The 20,360-nt window shown below is 40.9% G+C and overlaps 1 protein-coding gene across 3 annotated transcripts in view; it reads left to right on the top strand.

Moving 5' to 3' along the window:
* The window catches only part of LOC131103383 (serine/threonine-protein kinase BRSK2-like), a 32,064-nt gene extending 12,969 nt beyond the window's left edge, over positions 1-19,095 (top strand). Inside the window, exons 10-21 of one of the 3 annotated variants that reach the window (XM_058049635.1) lie at positions 3,737-3,768; positions 3,873-4,037; positions 5,933-6,030; positions 6,112-6,262; positions 6,342-6,402; positions 9,549-9,825; positions 12,265-12,313; positions 13,146-13,269; positions 13,383-13,484; positions 15,763-15,871; positions 17,035-17,124; positions 17,224-19,095. In XM_058049635.1, coding sequence (XP_057905618.1) covers positions 3,737-3,768; positions 3,873-4,037; positions 5,933-6,030; positions 6,112-6,262; positions 6,342-6,402; positions 9,549-9,825; positions 12,265-12,313; positions 13,146-13,269; positions 13,383-13,484; positions 15,763-15,871; positions 17,035-17,124; positions 17,224-17,432 — 1,467 coding nt within the window. In that variant the 3' untranslated portion in view covers positions 17,433-19,095. Of the gene's footprint in view, positions 1-3,736; positions 3,769-3,872; positions 4,038-5,932; positions 6,031-6,111; positions 6,263-6,341; positions 6,403-9,218; positions 9,826-12,264; positions 12,314-13,145; positions 13,270-13,382; positions 13,485-15,762; positions 15,872-17,034; positions 17,132-17,223 lie in introns of all 3 variants that reach the window. The other 2 variants (XM_058049632.1, XM_058049633.1) reach the window with 2 other exon arrangements.
* Positions 19,096-20,360: the final 1,265 nt, after the last annotated feature.

The raw sequence follows: 20,360 nt of genomic DNA, 5'->3' as shown, positions 1-20,360 counted from the left end.
GATTTGTCGTGCCAAATACATATTTATTGTTTTTTGCAACCCGAACGCTCTCTCCCAAACACTTTTTTTTAACTTTTTTTGAAACGTTTTTTTACGTTTTAAGAGGCAAAAAGTTGTGACGACACCACTGAACAATAGAAGAGATCGTGTTTGATGCAGTTTTAAGCCGTAAAAATGGCCACAAGGTGGCACAAGTGCATTTTTATAAGAGCTCAGCATGCATCTCTCTCATTTAAAAGATTTTATACATTTTATCACCACTAGTGACAGCATGATACTGATATTGCTGGTCATTTTCTTCCTGGAGCTGTTAGACTTCCTAATACAGTATGAACTACTGCAAAAATCCTGTGCAATAAACCGTGCAATAACCATACAATAAACCCGTGGCTGAGCACTATGTACACAACTGTAAATAGTATATATAATTAGTATGAAACCAATCCCTCTCGCCTCAGGTTAAGGCCTATATTGTATGCAAACTGGACTATTTAACCGAAGGTGTACATGAAGGCCCTGCATAATGTGACGTTTTTGTCTGAGCATTAAAAGTAGTAAAAGTGCATAATAGCTTCCCTTTCAGTGTCCTCCGTCACTCTTGTCGGAAATTCTAAGCTGGAGGAGTAAAAATAAAAGTGATGACATTGTTACAGGAGAGAAGGAGCAATAACGTACAAGATGGTTAATAGAGCCTGAGATAAAGAGAACGTCTCATCAGTTAGTCGTTCAGTTACCGCGGATCACAGATTTAATCAAAGCTGTGCATTCGTCTGATGAACTTCTGATTAATGGAGCCTGAAATGAGGTCAGACAGTCTCTCTCTCTTGTTGGACAGCCAACATGGAAACCACCCACGACACGTAGACATTCAGTGCAGTTCCCATTGACATTGTTAACGGGCTTTCACTTCACAAGATACTCATAAAGCAGTCGAACACGCATTCACCATTTATTGACAATGGCTAACTAAAAGACGCAATTGTATAGAATATATTACGGATAGACCAAATGAGGGCTGCACTGTAGATGGATGGTTAGCGCACAGGCCACACAGCTAGGAGACCGGAGTTCGATTCCACCCTCAACTATCTCTGTGTGGAGTTTGCATGTTCTCCCCATGCATGCGTGGGTTTTCGCCAGGTACTCCGGTTTCCTCCCACATTCCAAAAACATGCTAGGTTAATTGGCGACTCCAAATTGTCCATAGGTATGAATGTGAGTGTGAATGGTTGTTTGTCTATATGTGCTAACATGCTAAAAATTGGCGACTCCAAATTGTTTGGTTTTGGTCTTGGAAACCTGCCAGTCATGGTCATGAACACTGAACACTTGCCATAACCGAGGAAAGTGAGGCCTGCGGTTCTTTGAATGTTGTTGATTATTAGAGCCCTCTGGACATTACATAACATCCCTATAGTCACCGTTCCATTGAAATTACCCAATACAGTAGATATAATCAGAAAAAAAACATTTAAGACATAAATAACCAGAATAGCACATAAATAAGTTTTATTTTACATAGCTGTCATTTAGGCCTCACAGCTAGGAAACCCAAGTTCAATTCCACCCTCGGCCATCTCTGTGTGGAGTTTGCATGTTCTCCCTGTGCATGCGTGGGTTTTCTCCGGGTACTCCGGTTTCCTCCCACATTCCAAAAACATGCTAGGTTAATTGGCCACTCCAAATTGTCCATAGGTATGAATGTGAGTGTGAATGGTTGTTTGTCTATATGTGCCCTGTGATTGGCTGGCGACCAGTCCAGGGTGTACCTTGCCTCTTGCCCCAAGACAGCTGGGATAGGCTCCAGCATCACCACGACCCTCGTAATAACATAACTGTCTACTTGTACAGCATTCAGTAATGCACACACTGACCTCCTGCTTAGTGCAAAGTAACCTTCAAGATCAAACTCGGGTCATATTAACCTGGAAGCAACTAACAAAATCTTGAAGGCAGTTCACCAGAATGTCTCTTCTGTGCTGAAAACATTACATTACATTACTCACTGAACCCCTTAATGGAGACGCCTGTTCAATTCCTCCTTACAAATTACATCAATTCAAATGTATACAGAATAAATCAGAAAGCTCTTAAAGAAAAGTATCTTAAAAGCAAGCAAAAAGGTAAATAGTAGAGTGCAAACCTCTGCTAAAGTGTAAAGATTGTGGTCTGCATATAAATGCAAAATGTGTCTAGAGACAGTGCCACTGAGGAAAAGACAGGAAGCAGAACTGGAGGTAGCACAGATGAAGATGGGAGTGACCAGGATAGATAGGATCAGGAAGAAGGGGGACATTACATGTTAGAGGCCTTGGAGATAAAGTCAGAGAGGCCAGACTGAGATGGTTGGGACATGTCCAGAGGAGAGATAGTGAATATATTGGTAGAAGGATGCCAGGTAGGAGGCGTAGAGGAAGACCAAAGAGGAGGTTTCTGGATGTAGTGAAGGAGGACATGAGGGTAGTTGGTGTGAGAGAGACAGGGTTGGATGGAGGAGATTGATTTGCTGTGGGGACCCCTGAAGGGACAAGCACAAAGAGAAAGAAGAAGATAACACAGTTTAAAATAAAATAACATGTATAAATGTTTGTGTTCAAAATAACTTGAAAACATCTGAATGGATTTGGATGAATTTTTTTGGAATTGTGGGAAACGGGATGTGGAAGTAGTGATTACATTTTGGGGGTGATGCGGATCACCGTCTGGATCCACAAATTTTTTCAAAAGGATTGCGGGAAAGGAGCCTTTTCGGCATTTGTGCTTGTAACGCCACAAAAATGGTCAGAACACTTGGGAAAAAACACAAGTTGTTTTTAGGACAATTTTCCAACAGGTTTTTAGACCAAAGACCAAATTAAAGATAAAAAATTTAGGATTATTATTGTGGTTGTTTATCAAAATAATCACAAGCAGCACAATATCCCACTTGGTTCAGCGGTCCTTCAACACACCATAGTTGTGTCCTGTGACACAATAGTAAAACTTATATCTCGCTTTCTCATAGCTTAATAAATCCACCTTATAGTGCAGACAAGTGTTTGAATATTGTCAAAAAATTCAATATTATAAACTGTATGACCCTCTACGTTTTTCTTTCAAACTTTGTTAAAATTGTAATCTTGTGACATATCCTTGACTTCAGAACTACTACTAATTGTTTAAATACCATGCCGCTATTGAGTCAGTGAGGAAAGATTAGCTCCTTCTTTGCCATGAGCCAATCACAAGCTATCAGTGCACTCACAACAAGTTTATCAACCAAGTTAAAATCACAGGAGGTCATTACATATAATAGTATAACAACATAACAGTCTGACTCACTGTGTCATCTTACTAAGCACACTTGACTAACAACGCTAAATTCATCACACAGCAACTTAACAGTCCAAAGGTGTATCTCTGAACTATACAAACACGCACCAATATAGTTTAAGATGAAAAAAAACTCAAATTTTAAATTTTTCCCAAAAGGCATTGCATCTGAGCAACACATTCATTGGGGCGCTGCAATGCCGTCCCTCTGGGCTCCGGATCATCTGGGACCTTCCTATGTTGCTTGTCCTTCAATGAAATTGTTTTCTGAAACAAATTTATTTTCGTGTTTGTCTTTATTACTCACATGAATGCTGTTGCGAGGAGGAGCGATCCAATTATAAATTTCTCAGATAAAAATACATGGAAGGGTTTGTTGTTTTGTTTTATGTCTCATGTGTTATTGTCATTTTTTTTGTTACAGTTAGAAGCAATCCAGACCCACGCCTGGTACCAGTAAGTATTTATAATTATTCCAACAATTGTTACTGAGAAAATATCTACACAATATTTGTTTTTTTTTAGTTTAAATAACAAAGTGGTCTTCCATCCCGTATCAGGAGCGGTCGCAATGAGCCTTGCCCTGAGCAGCCGCCGCCCCGCCGTGTGTGTGTGACGAGGGTGCTGTCGTTGACCGACCTTGACCCTGACGTCTTGGAAAGCATGTATTCTTTAGGGTGCTTCCGGGATCGGGTCAAACTCACACGGGACCTTACAAGTGAGGAGTGAGTAAAGAAAAGCTATTTTGTCATTTATGAAAGACAAAAGTGGTGCTTCTTAGGTAATAAATGACACCATCCCGCACACACAAGCCCCCATTGCATGACATGAATGGTCACATGCAATAAGCAAATGCATTGATGTAAGCAGTATATATGAGATTAAGTTCTCTTTTTTTGCATTATAGACATTCATTGTTAATCCATACGGCATGAAAGAAACGAGACAGATCAGTGAATGTTGCTTTACATTATTAAAGCATAAAGTAGAACATGTCACTGTATTGGATGGATTTACAAGAACAAGACCAGACTGGATTTTAACATTACTTTTAAGAAAAGTACAATGTAAAAATACGCATATTGCAATGTACTCATTTCATTTCTACTACGTTACCTTGCACTGTGTATGCTACTGGCCCCGCCTCCACCCACTGAGGCTCTATGACTCATTGGCAAAAGGGCTCACTCCATTCCATGCCGTTGTTCTGCGCGGAAGTGTTGAAACCGATGCACAGACTGAATCCTCTACCTGTCTGTTTGGAGGCGAGAGACGAGGAAAACAGACGCAAAGTTAATTTAACTTTTTTTATCGCTCAGACAGTTTTTTGTCTGAATGATATCAGCATAAAAATGCAATATCGGTGAAAAACAATATTAAAAAGACGCAGTATACAGCACATATGTAATCATTCTACTACAGGAGATACTGTATGTCATGTTGTTACACATATCGGTATCGGAAAATTGAGAGTTGGACAATACTGGCATATCGGTTGTCTGCAAAAAAGCCAATATCGGACATCCTTAATATTTTTATGTACGATTTTTTTAGAGCAGAATTAGATTTTCATAAAAAATATATATTAATTTTATGTCAGCAGTCAATTTTAAGTGAATATTTGACTCTCGGGCCACATTGATTTAACAAAATTGACGGGGGGCCAGACTATATATTTTACACCTATAATTCAGTCCACCTGGAATTATTGTATCTGTGTCATACAATCTGCTATATGTGCTTGTATCCCTTTTTTCAGGAGCACTTTGTAAACCGCAGACCACATAAAATAACCAAATTGATTAATCTAAACCAGGGGTCTCAAACTCAATTTACTTGGGGGCCACTGGAGCTAGGGTCTGGGTGAGACTGGGCGCATCAGCCCCCCCCCACAAAAAAAACGCATTTATTAAAAACAGAAAAATGAATAAACTTTGCTTTGGTTCCGATTTTCTACAAGAAAAGCTCTGATAAAACATTCCACTGTTCTCAAATATCTTACTTTTTATTTTTCTACACAAAATAAGATGAAAAATAAATAAACAAATCAAGAATAAAGAAAATCAATCAATCAGTAATAAATAAATAATAATAATAAAATAAAAACATATTGCGCAACTGCAGGGTCTTGAGACACATGCTAACTCGCAAACTAGAGAGCTAGCGACCTAAACGGTAGCCTTCAAGTTATTTCCTTTAAACTTAAATAGCCAAAAACTTACCACTTCCACACGGATAGGGAGTATAACTATTAACAGTTATTTAACCTTTAATATGAACATTAATCAAACGTAATAATTTTTTCTGGGTACATGATACCATACAGCATCCATATCAAACTTGTGCAGGCCGCACTAACATTAAACTTTCATATCAAGGCAGGGGCCTCAAACTAGTGTCCTGCGGGCCACATTTGGCCCGCGGGCCGCGTGTTTGAGACCCCTGATCTAAACCATCAAAAGGTTGGCTCAAGCCATGATGCCAGGTTGTATGTTAAGTTTCAATGAAATACTTTGGAAAGAACGGACAGGCCGTATTTAAACACTTGGCGAACCGGATGTGGCCCCCGGGCCGTAGTTTGCCCACCACTGACCTAAATCATGTTTTGTGTCGTCTGCAGAGAGAACCAGGAAAAGATGATTTACTACCTCCTGTTGGACAGAAAAGAGCGCTACCCCACCTATGAGGATGAGGACCTGCCACCCAGAAATGATGCCGGTAAGTCCACCTTCTCAAAACAAAACAGCTTGAGGATGAAAGCAAGAGGTTGTTGCGTCTTCACAACACGTTCTGTCAAAGACCCACCCAGGAAGCGTGTGGACTCCCCTATGTTGAGCCGTCATGGCCGCTGTAGACCAGAGAGGAAGAGTCTGGAGGTTCTCAGTGTTACTGAACAAGGCTCTCCCACACCCCCCCGCAGGAACCTGGACACTAATGCACACAGTCAAAGGTAAAGGTTACAGCAAAATATCATTGCATTTTCATTTATATATAGAATACTTTTTTTTTATATCCGCTCTTTCCAAAAGGTCTCGATCAGTGAGTGGAGCATCCACAGGTCTGTCCTCTAGTCCTCTCAGCAGTCCTAGGGTAAGAACCTCATCCTCTTTTCTCTCCATTAGAATAACCTTAAAAAAAACTCAGAATAGGTAACTATTAATAAATAATAATAATAAATAATAATAAACAATAATAATGATAGTAATAATAAATAAATATAATAATAACAATAAATAAATAAATAAATAAATATGAAATGTAATAATATTAACAATAATAACTATTAATATTATTAATATATGCACTAATATAATAAATGCACAAATATATTGGAATTCCAATATATTTATATATAATATATATATAATATATAATCATTCATTTTCTACTGCTTATCCTCACGAGGGTCGCAGTGGTGCTGGAGCCTATTCCAGCTGTCTTCGGGCGAGAGGAGGAGTACACCCTGGACTGGTCGCCAGCCAATCACAGGGCACATATAGACAAACAACCATTCACACTCACATTCATACCTATGGACAATTTGGAGTCGCCAATTAACCTAGCATGTTTTTGGAATGTGGGAGGAAACCGGAGTACCCACAGAAAACCCATGCATGCACAGGGAGAACATGCATGATGGCCGAGGGTGGAATTGAACTCCGGTCTCCGAGCTGTGAGGCCTGCGTGCTAACCACTCACCTGTCGTGCAGCCCATTGTAATTATTATTTTTTAAAATATTTAAACATATTTTTGATTTGCATTGCATGATTTATCAGTCAGATCAGAATTTTGCACACTGTCAATGCTTACTTTTATAATCTTGAAATCTATTGACTACGGCAAAAAAAAATTTTTAGACGACAGTAAATAAATAACAAATTAACACTCCACAATGTAGCAAAAATAACAAATGCACATTTCAAATGTTGCTAGCTTGGCCCAGATATGGAACACTGACATTAAGTTGTGGCATTATAAAGAAAAAAAAAAAAGAAAACAAAACAAAGGGGCTAGGACAGGGGTCGGCAACCCACAGCTCCGGAGCTGCAGGCGACTCTTCTGACTCTTCTTGTGGCACCTTTCCCAATCCTCAAATTTTTTTTGTGGTCAAAATGAAATTATAAGATAAAAACACTTTATAATATCTATTTTTCAAGTTCATGTTGTCAATACAGTGTTTTCTACAATGCTGTCAATCATACTTTTCACTTTCTCAGCCATATGGTATGCATCCCATTACATTGTCATGTCATTCTGGCTCAAGACAAATGTATGAGTATATGAGTCAATATTGTGTTTTGGGGGGTTATAATGAGAGGAATTACATAATGCACAACCTGAGCGATTAAAAATTAAACATCAATAAAAGACATTAAACCAAAATGTTATAACCTACACATTCCTATTGGTTAATACAGGAGATCCCTGCAATTTGGAGTGGATCCATCCATTTTCTATGCCGCTTATCCTCATTAGGTTTGCAGATATATGCTGGAGTCTATCCCAGCTGAGCGGGATGCGGTGTACACCCTGGACTGGTCGCCAGCCAATCACAGGGCACATATAGACAAAAATATAGGCAAAAAACACGCATAACAAATGTCTATTTTGACCCACAGTTCACTCTTCCCCCTTGGAATCTTCCAGCTAGCTTGATGTTGATGTTTTACTTGTGTAAGAAAAATGACATTTTTAGATTAGATTCAGCTTCTCTCTTCGCTGCCATAGTTCACTCACGATACAATCCAGATTTAAGCTCGAAATAAGCCTCATACACTTACCACTAACACGGCTGTTTGTCTTCTCTTTGGTGGATTAATTTTACCTGATCGTGATAAGTGAATTTCCAAGTAATGGAATATTTTGGTAGTAGTATATAAAATCTGTTTACTATCTTATAAATACAGTTATTATTATAGATTCTTAGAGCAGGGCTGCATGGCGCCCGAGTGTTTAGCGTGCAGGCCTCACAGCAAGGAAGCCCGTGTTCAATTCCACCCTCGGCCATCTCTGTGTGGAGTTTGCATGTTCTCACCGTGCATTTGTGGGGTTTTTCCAGGTACTCCGGTTTCCTACCCACATTCCGAAAACATACTAGGTTAATTGGCCACTCCAAATTGTCCATAGGTATGAATGTGAGTGTGAATGGTTGTTTGTCTATATGTGCCCTGTGATTGGCTGGCGACCAGTCCAGGGTGTACCCCGCCTCTCGCCTGAAGACAGCTGGGATAGGCTCCAGCAGTGAGGATAAGCGGTAGAAAATGAATGAATGAATGATTTATTAGAGCCCTCTGGACATGAAATAACAGCCCTATAGTTACATTTACACTTGTATTACCCAATATAGTAGACATAACAACAAAAAAATAAGAGATATAAGACATAACATACAGTCAAAAGTTAGTATTGTGAGACTTCCTATTTTTTTGTTTCTGGATAGCGTACTTCCGTATGTTACAATGCAACCTTATATGCTTAATTTAGGCTAAGAATAAGTAAAATATGATTAAATGTGCATTTTGTTTTACTAATAATACTATATACTGTATAAGTTTCACTTTTGCTTCAAAGCACCTAACTATAATGCGTTCACTGACCCTCAAAGAAAGTGCGAAATCTCAACACTTGACAAAAAATATTATCAGTGAAGCATGAAGATATAAACATTTGAGGACTGGCACATGTATGCTGTCATTTTCACCTGCATTATTATGCATTCATGCATTGTTATGACAAATCTGCAGGGTTGTGAATGCTGACTTGCAAATATGCGGGATCCACTGTATACTAATATCGTAGGGCTCATTGATTCATCCTCCATCTTGCTTGTTGAAGAATTGCTTCCATGCATCACACTTCATGACCATTGCTTTCTCTCTCATCTCTCCATCCCCCCTCCCGTCAGAGCCCGGTGTTCACTTTCAGCCAATCAGAAGTCAACTCAGCTTCTTCCTCCAAAGATCCCAAACCAGCGAGCGCAACCACTGCTCGGCCTATCCGCCCAGCACCCGACCCAAAAACTCAGACCCTGCCCTCAAAGGGCCCCACCGACCGTCCCCATCTCAACTCCATGAAGTCCCTCCCTCTCCAGACACCACGCACACCATCCCCCTCCCCCTCCCCTCTTCTCTCTCCCATCCCGCGCTTTTTCAACTTCCCCTCTCCTTCTGTCTTCAAATCCAAAAACACCCACTCGTCCTCTAACTCCTCTGCCACCACTCCTCCCGTGTCACAGGTCACGCCACAAGGCTCACCACTTCCCACCCCGCTGGGCACGCCTGTGCACCAAATGCAACACCCTTCCTCCACCACCCCTCCCTCCTCTTCCTCTTCGTCCTCTTCTCCCAGAGCGGATGGGTCTGGAGGGGCGTCTCTGTCGCTGACACCGCCCTCCAGCCCGGGTAGCAGTGGCGGTCTGGCGTCTTCAAGCTCTGCCCACTGGAGAACAAGGCTCAATTCGTTCAAAAACAACCTGCTGGGGTCACCACGCTTCCATCGACGTAAACTTCAAGGTGAGAGAGGATACATACATGTACTGTGTACCTGTGTATGTTGCTCTAAGGGGGCAAATGTTGACAGTGTAGGGCTGTTCCAAATCCACTACTTACTGGAAATGACTCAATATTTATCATACCCTGTGTCCATCATGGGGAGCTCACCATGTAAGCATATGTACAGAAGTGGGCTAATTCAGACAAATTGGATATTTCCGCGGTCGTGGAAAGTCACTTACACAAAAATTAAATGAAACAGTCAAAAAAGGAGAACAACTCTTTACTATTATCGTTTAGGGCAAAACACATCAAACATCTGCACACTGATTTTTGGCACATATGTCCCAAAACAGGGCAAAAACACATCAAAAATCTGTACACACAAACACCATTCACACACACACACACTGATAATGGGTACACACGCATGTTAAAAAGCCGTGTACACACACCGACAACAAGCACATACACACAAATAAACACGCACACACACATATAATAATCACATGCACCAACATTCACACATGAGTATTAGATTTCTGGGGTTATTCAGCATGCGTGTGTGCACATGTGTCGAAAAATAAAGTTCAGTGTAACCGGAAGACACCTGAAACTGAGTTGTGAGTTTCAGAATAAAATACACTCACGGTAAACATGCTAAAACTAAAAATTAGCAAGCAATTGAGGTGGTTTGTTCTTATGGATTGTAAATATACACAAAATAATGAATAATGAGTCCTTGTCTCTCAAGTATGAAGTTTTTGTAGCAAAGCCTATAAAAATGTAAAAAAACAATATGTTACATATGTTAATATATTACAGGAAGACACCACTAGAGCTACTTCTGATTTTGCCGCTTCAAAATAATGTTCTCAATTTCATACATTTTATAGGCTAATTTTCAGTTTTAGCATGTTTAGCGTGAGTGTATTTTATTCTGAAACTCACAACTCAGTTTCAGGTGCCTTCCAGTTACACTGAACTGGGCTTCCGGCGCACCAAATTTATTTTTACACACACACACACACATACATACACACACGCTGAATATCCTAAGTTTAAACAGACAAGAAAACTACTCTGTGTGAATGTTGGTCCATGTGATTATTATGATATTATGATATGTTGTTGGTGTGTGTACCAATTTTCAGTGTGTGTGTGTGTGTGTGTGAATTGTGTTAGTGTGTACAGCTTTTTGATGCGTTTTGCCCTGTTTCGGGGCATATGCGCCAAAAATCAGTGTGTGTTTGAGTATATTGTATGTGTGTGTGCAAATGCTCTAAACGGCCTCCCATACCTACATTCTGAAAATATTGTCACAGTCTGGAAGGATAACGGCTTCTTCTCCTTCCTGATCCCCTGGTTAAACCCCTCCAGCATTCATTAGCATTCAATAATCTTCATTCAATCCCAGACCTTTTTCAAAAGCCGATTCTCGGTACCGGCCATTTTTGAATACTTTGACTGATTTTTGAAGGCACACAGAATATTGTGTTCTTGGGCTATATAGACATGATATACAGCAAAGGAAAGGTTTGATTCTCATCTTTCTTCAGAAAAAAGCAGTAGAACATAGGCAAGTTTAAAAAAAAAAGGGAAAACAGTTTTCAGTGAAAAGATACATTTCAAGCACAACTTTCACTTTGACACTTTGAGCCAAAATATATTAACTATGACACAATATAAACAACATAAAAAATTTTGTTTTTCATGAAAACGAAACATTTATTTACAAATATAACACCATGAACTATTTACAATTTTCACATTTGGAACTGAACTGTGTGTGTTTTTGCATGAATGCATTCAAATTTCCCCTCAGTGCGTAATGTCATCAATCAACTACAAGACTTTTCACTTCTTTCAGTTTCACTTTCAGTTCTTATAAAAGGCACCTCTGCCACATTGTGGACGTTTTCCATCTTAAAACGGCACCAAACATGATCTCTTTGATTGTAGAGTTGCATCATCACCTCTTTGAATATGTCTTTGGGACCGAGCACTCGGTTTGTACGTCTTTGGTTGCAAATGATGGGTGTTTCTCCTCTATCTGTATTTATTTTCACTTCCATGGTGATGGGTTTTCCTTTTTGTTGGCGCACAGTCCAGCCTAGGTGTAAATACATCTTTACTATTGAATGAGTTAACCCCAAAACGTTGTAAGACACATTGTGCACTTATTTGCAGGGTATAAATTTGTAAATCTGCAGGGTGCAAATTTAGACAATGTTGTGCAATCCCAAATCGATCTATCTAATTGGCGAAAAATGTCTTCTCTTCGTCATATTTTCTCCTTTTTAATGGTGAATTGCAACCACTCAAGTGTAAGTACATTTTTCAGCATCCTACGAGGAGATACTGTATGTTTCATCATCTATCATTAGGCCTCTACAAGGAAGACCTGTTGTGATGATTCATGCTACCTAATCCTCTCTTTTCTATTGTTCCATCCTCTAGTCCCAACATCGGAGGACATGTCAAGTTTGACTCCAGAGTCCAGTCCTGAGTAAGAGCATGTTTAGTTTTGTTTGTCTTCATAAACAAACCTGGCTATTTCCAGGTGGACCTATTAAAGTGGACCTATTATGCTGATTTTTCAATCCGTTTGTATTGAGTTGTGGACTCCTATAGAGCAGCGACACACAATAACCCGCACAGAAAGCTTTCTAGATCTTCCAGAATCTGTACCATTTCCAGCTGTATTTTCTTGGATGTCTGCTCTCCGCCAAAACGGTCTGTTTTAATGTAACGGCCACTCCGCTGTGATTGGTCACATGACCAAATCGCTTCCTAACTACACACTAACCCCACTTTCTACTTCAGTGGGTATAGGAGTTGATAATAAATCCATAAAGTCTTGGAGATGGCTGGAGACCCCTGACTTACCGTGAATGAACTCAAAGCATAGGCACCGCTGGTGCTCCTCCAACCTCGCCTGCCCGAGGAGGAGCACTCATTGTCGCACACACTTTGTCAGAAGCACAGCTGGTGCCGTGGAGCTCAGGAGGACAACCAGGACGTGTGGCAACTGCCTAAAAACCTCGCCTGCCCCAGGAGGAGCACTCATTGTCGGACACACTTTGTCAGAGGCGCCGTTCCACACTTCTTTCAGGGATTCCAAATGCACAAACCTCATGATCTGAAACTTGGTTTAACATGAGAGTAAAACCTACATTTATTGGTCAGAAAACTGGAAAAAGCATAATGGGTCCCCTTTGATCAAACTATGTCACACAAATGAATTAGACCTTACCAAAAACACCATTAAAAACACATTGTTTTTTAACTAGAAATGATTCTAATGTTTGCATGTCACAATTCTTATCTCTTATTCGCAGACTGGCTAAGAAATCCTGGTTTGGTAACTTCATCAGCCTGGAGAAGGAGGAGCAAATCTTTGTTTTGATTCGAGACAAACCCCTCAGCTCTATAAAGGCAGACATCGTCCACGCATTTCTGTCTGTAAGCACAACCAAACTTAAACCTCAAATATTTGACACAATATTGCTGAGGATGGAGAAAAATGTAACATTTTATGTGTTTTGCTGAGTTGTGACTTTGTTTCACCTCTCCAGATCCCGTCCCTAGGCCATAGTGTTGTGTCTCAGAACAGTTTCCGGGCAGAATACAAGTCCTCTGGTGGCCCCTCTGTCTTCCAGAAGCCTGTCAAATTTCAGGTAGGTTGACATTTTTATCTTCCTGGGTCCTAACAAATGCCTTTGGCTTGCCACATTCTTTTGCAAAGAATGTCATATTGGTGATTCAGCATTCAGCACTAGACTAAGGACCAGGCTAAAGGCTAGTCTGTGATTTTGATTTCGTCTGTTCTATTGATCATCTTTAAAGGATGCCCGGTTGTGGCTTTTTTATCGATATCCCTTTAATGCATATTGTCTAGCAGTTCATTTCCGATACATATGTATCATAATTTGCAGTCTTTTTTTTATTGTGTATTGTGTTTAATGCTTAATTCTAACCAGGTGCTTTGATCCATTTTATGTTTTTATTCTTAATATACTTATTCCACCGTTTTTTTTTTTGGTCTTCTAATCTTAATTCTTCCACTGATTGAAACCGATGGTTCACTTCATTTGGGAATAGTTCCAATTCCAGCCATTCCACTAAATTGGGGCTTTCACACTGATCATGTCTCACATTTTGCAAAATTCACACTTTTTTGTAATGTTAAGAGTCCCCTGGGCTGGCGCCACTTGGTGCCATTTCGCACCAATGCAATTTGCTGTGGCGCCTAGTGTCACCAATAAGGTGCCTAGTGGCGTGCAGTGGCTCAAACTGCCTCCCAACTGGCTCGTGGTGGCCCGAAACGGCGGCAAAAATTGAGGTTGGCGGCAAGAAAATTTCAAAATGTTTGGCGTGCCACTTGCATCAAGCAATCGGCACAAAGTGTCCACTAAGTAGAACCAAATGTCGCAAACAATCCGCCCATTGGAATCCACTGGAATGTAATGGCGCGAGCCAGGTTACGCCAATGATGCTACGAGTCCACTGGGCCGGCGCCAGTTGGTGCCAGTTCACGCCAAAGATTATGTGATTGGCATATCGTGGCTTGCTGTGGCCAAGCGAACATTAATTTGGTGCCACAGCGAGCCACATAATCTTTGGCGCGAACTGGCACTGGTAGCATAACACTGCTTCCTCTTCTTCTAAGATTTTGTTCAACGTCAAGATTTCTAATTTCATTGTAGTTTCATTGTAGTTACACAAGTCGATTTTAATTGTAACCATGGACTTAAACAAGAACTGCGCTTTTGATGGGAATTTTGCCCAGCATGCATAATCCTTATGTGAAACATGAACCCATATTTCTCTCCCTTTTCTGTGCATTATAACACGAGAAAACAAGTTAATATGAGCTAGCTAACAACACCTATTTCGACAATGAAGACGTCTAAAACAAACTCTCTAACAACATTGCATCGTTTGATACACATGCTGTGATCACGCATTAACACGTACACACAACAGCAGCGACACCACTCACTATGTCCGCTCTCATTGGGATGGCTGTGTCTTCCAGCACAAGACGTGTGCTCCAGTCCTCAGGTAAAAAAATGGTGACGGCAAACAAGCATCTTGTTGAGACTTGAGGCAGCGGCGTAATCTAGACTAGATTAAAAGTGTAAAAAACACTTTTTTATGGCCGTTTCAATTACTTGTGTTTTTTTACTATTCGAACATAACCATTTTGAGTCGCGAGGATCGACTGGCTAAACTGTATAAACCTATTTGTGTTGGTCTAAATCAGGGGTGCTCACACTTTTTCAGCATGCGAGCTACTTTTAAAATGACCGAGTCAAAATGATCTACCCACTACAAAAATGCAAAACATCTATTTATTTTCAAATGTATTGAGGATTATTTGTACGTACAATGTATGTTGATGTACCTTACATAACCAAATGAGCTAATATTGCAAAACACACATAATTAACTATTAACATTTTTTGTAATTACCTCCACATTACTCCACATTTCCCTTCTTTGGTACTGCGATGGTAGAATGGCATATGAGGCAAACGCACTTCGAAAAAGACATTGTGAAAAAAAAGTCCACCTCCCATTCCGTATGGAAGTGATATGTTTTTGCCTTTTTACTTGGTCCAGCTCCTTCACTCATTTTAGTGACCATAAACTTTAGCGAGGGCTTAAAATCTAACGCAATTTGCCGACTAGCTTAGCACTTTGCATCGCTGTTTACGCATGAGCGGTGACCTAAAGGTCAAAATTCAGTTGTCATCTGACTGGTTGTCCTGTATGTCAATCAAGTAACGGGGATGGATGCGAGGATGATATTCTTTTAATGTCACGCCGCGATCGACCAGCGATCGACCAGCGATCGACCAGTACCACCTCCGCGATCGACCGGTAGATGGCGATCGACTTAATGAGCACCCCTGGTCTAAATAATGTGGTCCGCCCCCCCCCCCCCTGCAGGTGGACATCGGTTTCTCTGAGGGAGACAGGGAGCAGGAAAGGGAGCGAGCAGAAAGGGAAGGCAGAAGAGAGATGGGCATATACAGCGTCACCTTCACGCTAATAACAGGTTGGAGGATCTCCTTACATTTCTGGTGTACAGACACAACACTGCTGATACTTGATCCCTGAAAGGATGCTGTGCTGAATATCAGTGCTCGTGAAACTTCATCAAAATGTCCATATATCCATTTTCTATACCGCTTATCCTCATTAGGGTTGTAGGGATAGCTGGAGCCTATCCCAGCTGTCTTCAGGCGAGCGACAGGGTACACCCTGGACTGGTCGCCAGCCAATCACAGGGCACATATAGACAAACAACCATTCACTCTCACATTCATACCTATGGACATTCATTCATTCATTCATTTTCTGCCGCTTATCCTCACGAGGGTCTTCCTGTTTGCTGCATAGCGCTCTCTGATGCAGGCCAAGCTCTTACAGAATGCTCTCTTCTATTGTGGAGTTGCATCATTACCTCTTTGTGCCTCTTTAATAATAATCTTTGGTAGCGAATGATTTAATAATTGGGGACGTTTTAAAATTGACTGCTTGTAGGGGCTTCTTTCTATGAATAGTTGCATACAGTTATGGGCAGTAGAACCTTGGTTAGCGTCATTCACCAGACTCTAACCAAAACATAATCTAAACGAATAAATTTTTCCCATAAGAAATAATGTTAATCCAATTTAAAATTTATTTTCATAGTTTATTTCAAGCGGGGGCTGCATGCGGTCGAGTGGTTAGCACGCAGACCTTACAACTAGGAGACCCGAGTTCGATTCCACACTCGGCCATCTCTGTGTGGAGTTTGCATGTTCTCCCCGTGCATGCGTGGGTTTTCCTCCGGGTACTCCGGTTTCCTCCCACATTCCAAAAACATGCTAGGTTAATTGGCGACTCCAAATTGTCCATAGGTATGAATGTGAGTGTGAATGGTTGTTTGTCTATATGTGCCCTATGTGCACCCCCTGCAACCCTCATGAGGATAGGCGCTAGAAAATGAATGAATGAACGAATGAGTTTATTTCAAGCCAAACAAAGCCAATAAGCTTGAACATTACCAAAACACTGGTATCCACAACTCATCTTTTGAATTTCACAATGCATTACTCTCAAGCTAATTAGTTATTTTATTGTTGCTATGATGCATCACTATGATTACCAACACTGGTTATCTTAATGAATTTCCATTCTGGAAGAGTATAAAGGATTTTTTTCTTTTATTTTCAGGTCCTAGTCGCAGATTCAAGAGGGTGGTGGAAACCATTCAGGCTCAGCTCCTTAGTACTCATGATCAGCCTTCTGTGCAGGCACTGGCTGGTGTGTAGTACGTCAATGGCTTACATCTGCATGTCAGTACATTGTTGGTCTCTTCACAGCCATGATTTGACCTTGCCCCCCCCCCCCCCCCCCCTTCAGATGAGAAGAATGGCAAACCTTCCCGCCAGCCCAGCACACCTTCACGTCAGAATTCCAGGCGTTCCGAAAGCGGCTCTGAAAAAGATCAGGCAGCCGACGCAGCGAGTGGAAGCGGAAGCAACAGCGGGAGCGTCTTACAAAGGCAAGGCTCGGGAAAAGACAAGGCTAGACTTCTTTCCACATCCAACGGGATGCAGTCCCACCCCTGAAAAGAATGTCATTGAAAAGAGGCGGGATGTCTCCTCTGACCTTTCCTGTATCCTTCCCACATCCTTTCATCAAAAATGTTGCTCTTTGGCCATCATTCCCTCGCAATGGATATTGGAAGAGGGAAGATTTTATTTCCAGCTCTACTATGGATATGGAAGAGCTGATGTTTCCCAATCAAGGACAAGTTAGAAGAAAAAAAAAAGAAAGTCTCACAAGAAAACACGCTCACTTGCTAAAGAAGAAAGCACACAACCTTCTCACTAATGTATCGGATGCTTCACGTCGCTCACACTGCTGAAAACCTCAGATCACCTCAAGACGCTCTCATTAACATCTCCTGTGCTCACGAATGACCCTCAACCTCATCTCACCCCTATCACGATGAGTCGAATGAGCTGAAGGAATGTCTATTCTTCAAATGAGCAAAAAAAAAAGGTTTGTTTGCAAGGGCAATATGCAAATGAATGCCGTACTTTACCAACGTCTAATCGCTGATGAAAACACACAGACATGACACAGAATGGATAAGACAGAACGGGGTGTAATGTAACCCTGCAAATACCGTGTGTGTGTGTGTGTGTATATCACAAGTAAGATTCACCCTGAGATTCATTCAGTCTCACATTTATTTCTGAAATATGCTGATAAACGCTACCATACCGTATTGCCTTTAATGGAGGAGAAATAGTGGATGGCCGTGTAGATGTATGCCCATTTTCCACTCACCATGCACCCCCCCACGTGTAGAGTCCTGTAGAGGAAGACCGAACACATAGAAATGGCTTACCATGGCGATTCATGCAAAAGAAGGATACGGTGGAACTCTTTTAAGTCAACTCCATTGATAACCACAGCATAAAAAGAACAGGAAGATTCATGTTACTCGTCCTGTATCATTCATTCATTCATTCTTTTTCTACCGCTTATCCTCACGAGGGTCGCGGGCATGCTGGAGGCTATCCCAGCTGTCTTTGAGCGAGAGGCGGAGTCCACCCTGGACTGGTAGCCAGCCAATCACAGGGCACATATAGACAAACAACCATTCACACTCACATTCATACCTATGGACAATTTGGAGTCGATAATTAACCCAGCATGTTTTTGGAATGTGGGAGGAAACCGGAGTATCCGGAGAAAACCCACACATGCAAACCACTCGACCACCGTGCAATTTGATATCAATTTCAGAAAATTTCATACTACTAATGCATTTTCTCACTAATAACACAAACTAAGCTGCCGGATTTTTTTTAATTATCAATAATTTCCATTGGGCTGCATGGCGGACAAGTGGTTAGCACACAGGCCTCACATTTAGGAGACCTGTTTTAAAATTGGCTTCTTTCCATGTGCCGTAGAACCTTGGTTAGCGTCATTGACCAGACTTTAACCAAAACATAATCTAAACTAATAAAATTTTCCCATAAGAAATAATGTAAATCCAATTTAAAATTTATTTTCATAGTTTATTTCACGCGGTCGAGTGGTTAGCACGCAGACCTCACAACTAGGAGACCCGAGTTCAATTCCAACCTCGGCCATCTCTGTGTGGAGTTTGCATGTTCTCCCCGTGCATGCGTGAGTTTTCTCCGGGTACTCCGGTTTCCTCCCACATTCCAAAAACATGCTAGGTTAATTGGTGACTCCAAATTGTCCATAGGTATGAATGTGAGTGTGAATGGTTGTTTGTCTATATGTGCCCTGTGATTGGCTGGCGACCAGTCCGGGGTGTACCCCGCCTCTCGCACAAAGACAGCTGGGCTCCAGCACCTCCTGCGACACTCGTGAGGATAAGCGGTAGAAAGTGAATGAATAAATCTCCATCGGGGTGATTGGGCCAATCCCATCCGGATGTCGACTTAAACGTGTTCCGCTGTAACAGAAAAAAAGTAGCTTAAAGGCCTCTTCCACCAACGTAGAGATGACAGTGAAAGTTGTTTTTTTTCATTGTGTATTTGTTGACACATGAACACAGCTCCATGCATCTGGATGTAGACTTCATTGTTGTTTTTTGACAAATTGGGTGTCTTCTAGCTGGAAATGACACAAATTGAGCAAATTTCATTAGTGAGTGACTGCAGCTTTAATTCAACTCCTCTGCATTTAATTTGATGTAAGTCCCTGATTGCATTTTACTCTTTTTTTTTTCAAACTAGTACTGCTCCATAGGACGTAGTACAGGGTCAGGTAAAATGATGTGACACATCTGTAGGTTAAATAAAAGGCAAATAAAGTAAAGTAATGTAATTTTTGGAAAGTACATATGATGCCATTCTGTTTCATTATGTTTTAAAAATTAAATCAGTTTTGGCGGTGCAAGGTCGGCCGGTTGATTTTGGTTTCAATGCAGATCCAGTAGCTCTGAAGTTGGTAACCCATAACAAGATGGTGTTTCCGGAACGGAACGCTTGTTGTGTTGCAGTTACAGATTAGTTTGTTTTGATAAAGGTTTCCACAATGAAAGCATGATGCTCACCAGTCCAATTCATGGCAGCAACTGAAAAAGAAACGAACAACAATGGCATTATAAAGAAACAAAGAAAAAAAGCATTATATTAAAAAAATGGCATTATATGTACTTTTTGAAAATAAAAACACTTTTTTCTTTCTTTACTTTATTTGCCTTTTATTTAACCTACAAATGTGTCAGAACATTTTGCCTGACCCTGTATAAAGCAGGTGGTCTTCGGTTTATAAAGGAGTTCCATTGTAAGTCGGGTTTTAGTGTAAGTGGGAACTTCTACCTAAATGAACTCATGCGTCACTCATATAAAATACAGTAGTAAAAAGTAATATTGTCCCAGATCTTCTTGTAACAGCGCATGGAATCCATGACCCCTCTGGTATTCAATAATCTTTATCCTTAATGATGGTTGTGACAGTGGAGCGTTTTCCGCCATTTTTGGAGGGTGTTTCTACTCTCCCTG

The sequence above is a fragment of the Doryrhamphus excisus genome, chromosome 15 (genome assembly GCF_030265055.1).
Source record: "Doryrhamphus excisus isolate RoL2022-K1 chromosome 15, RoL_Dexc_1.0, whole genome shotgun sequence".
In the NCBI taxonomy this organism is placed as follows: domain Eukaryota; kingdom Metazoa; phylum Chordata; class Actinopteri; order Syngnathiformes; family Syngnathidae; genus Doryrhamphus; species Doryrhamphus excisus.
Note: the sequence above shows the minus strand (reverse complement) of the source record. Positions and strands in the feature narration are given on the sequence as shown.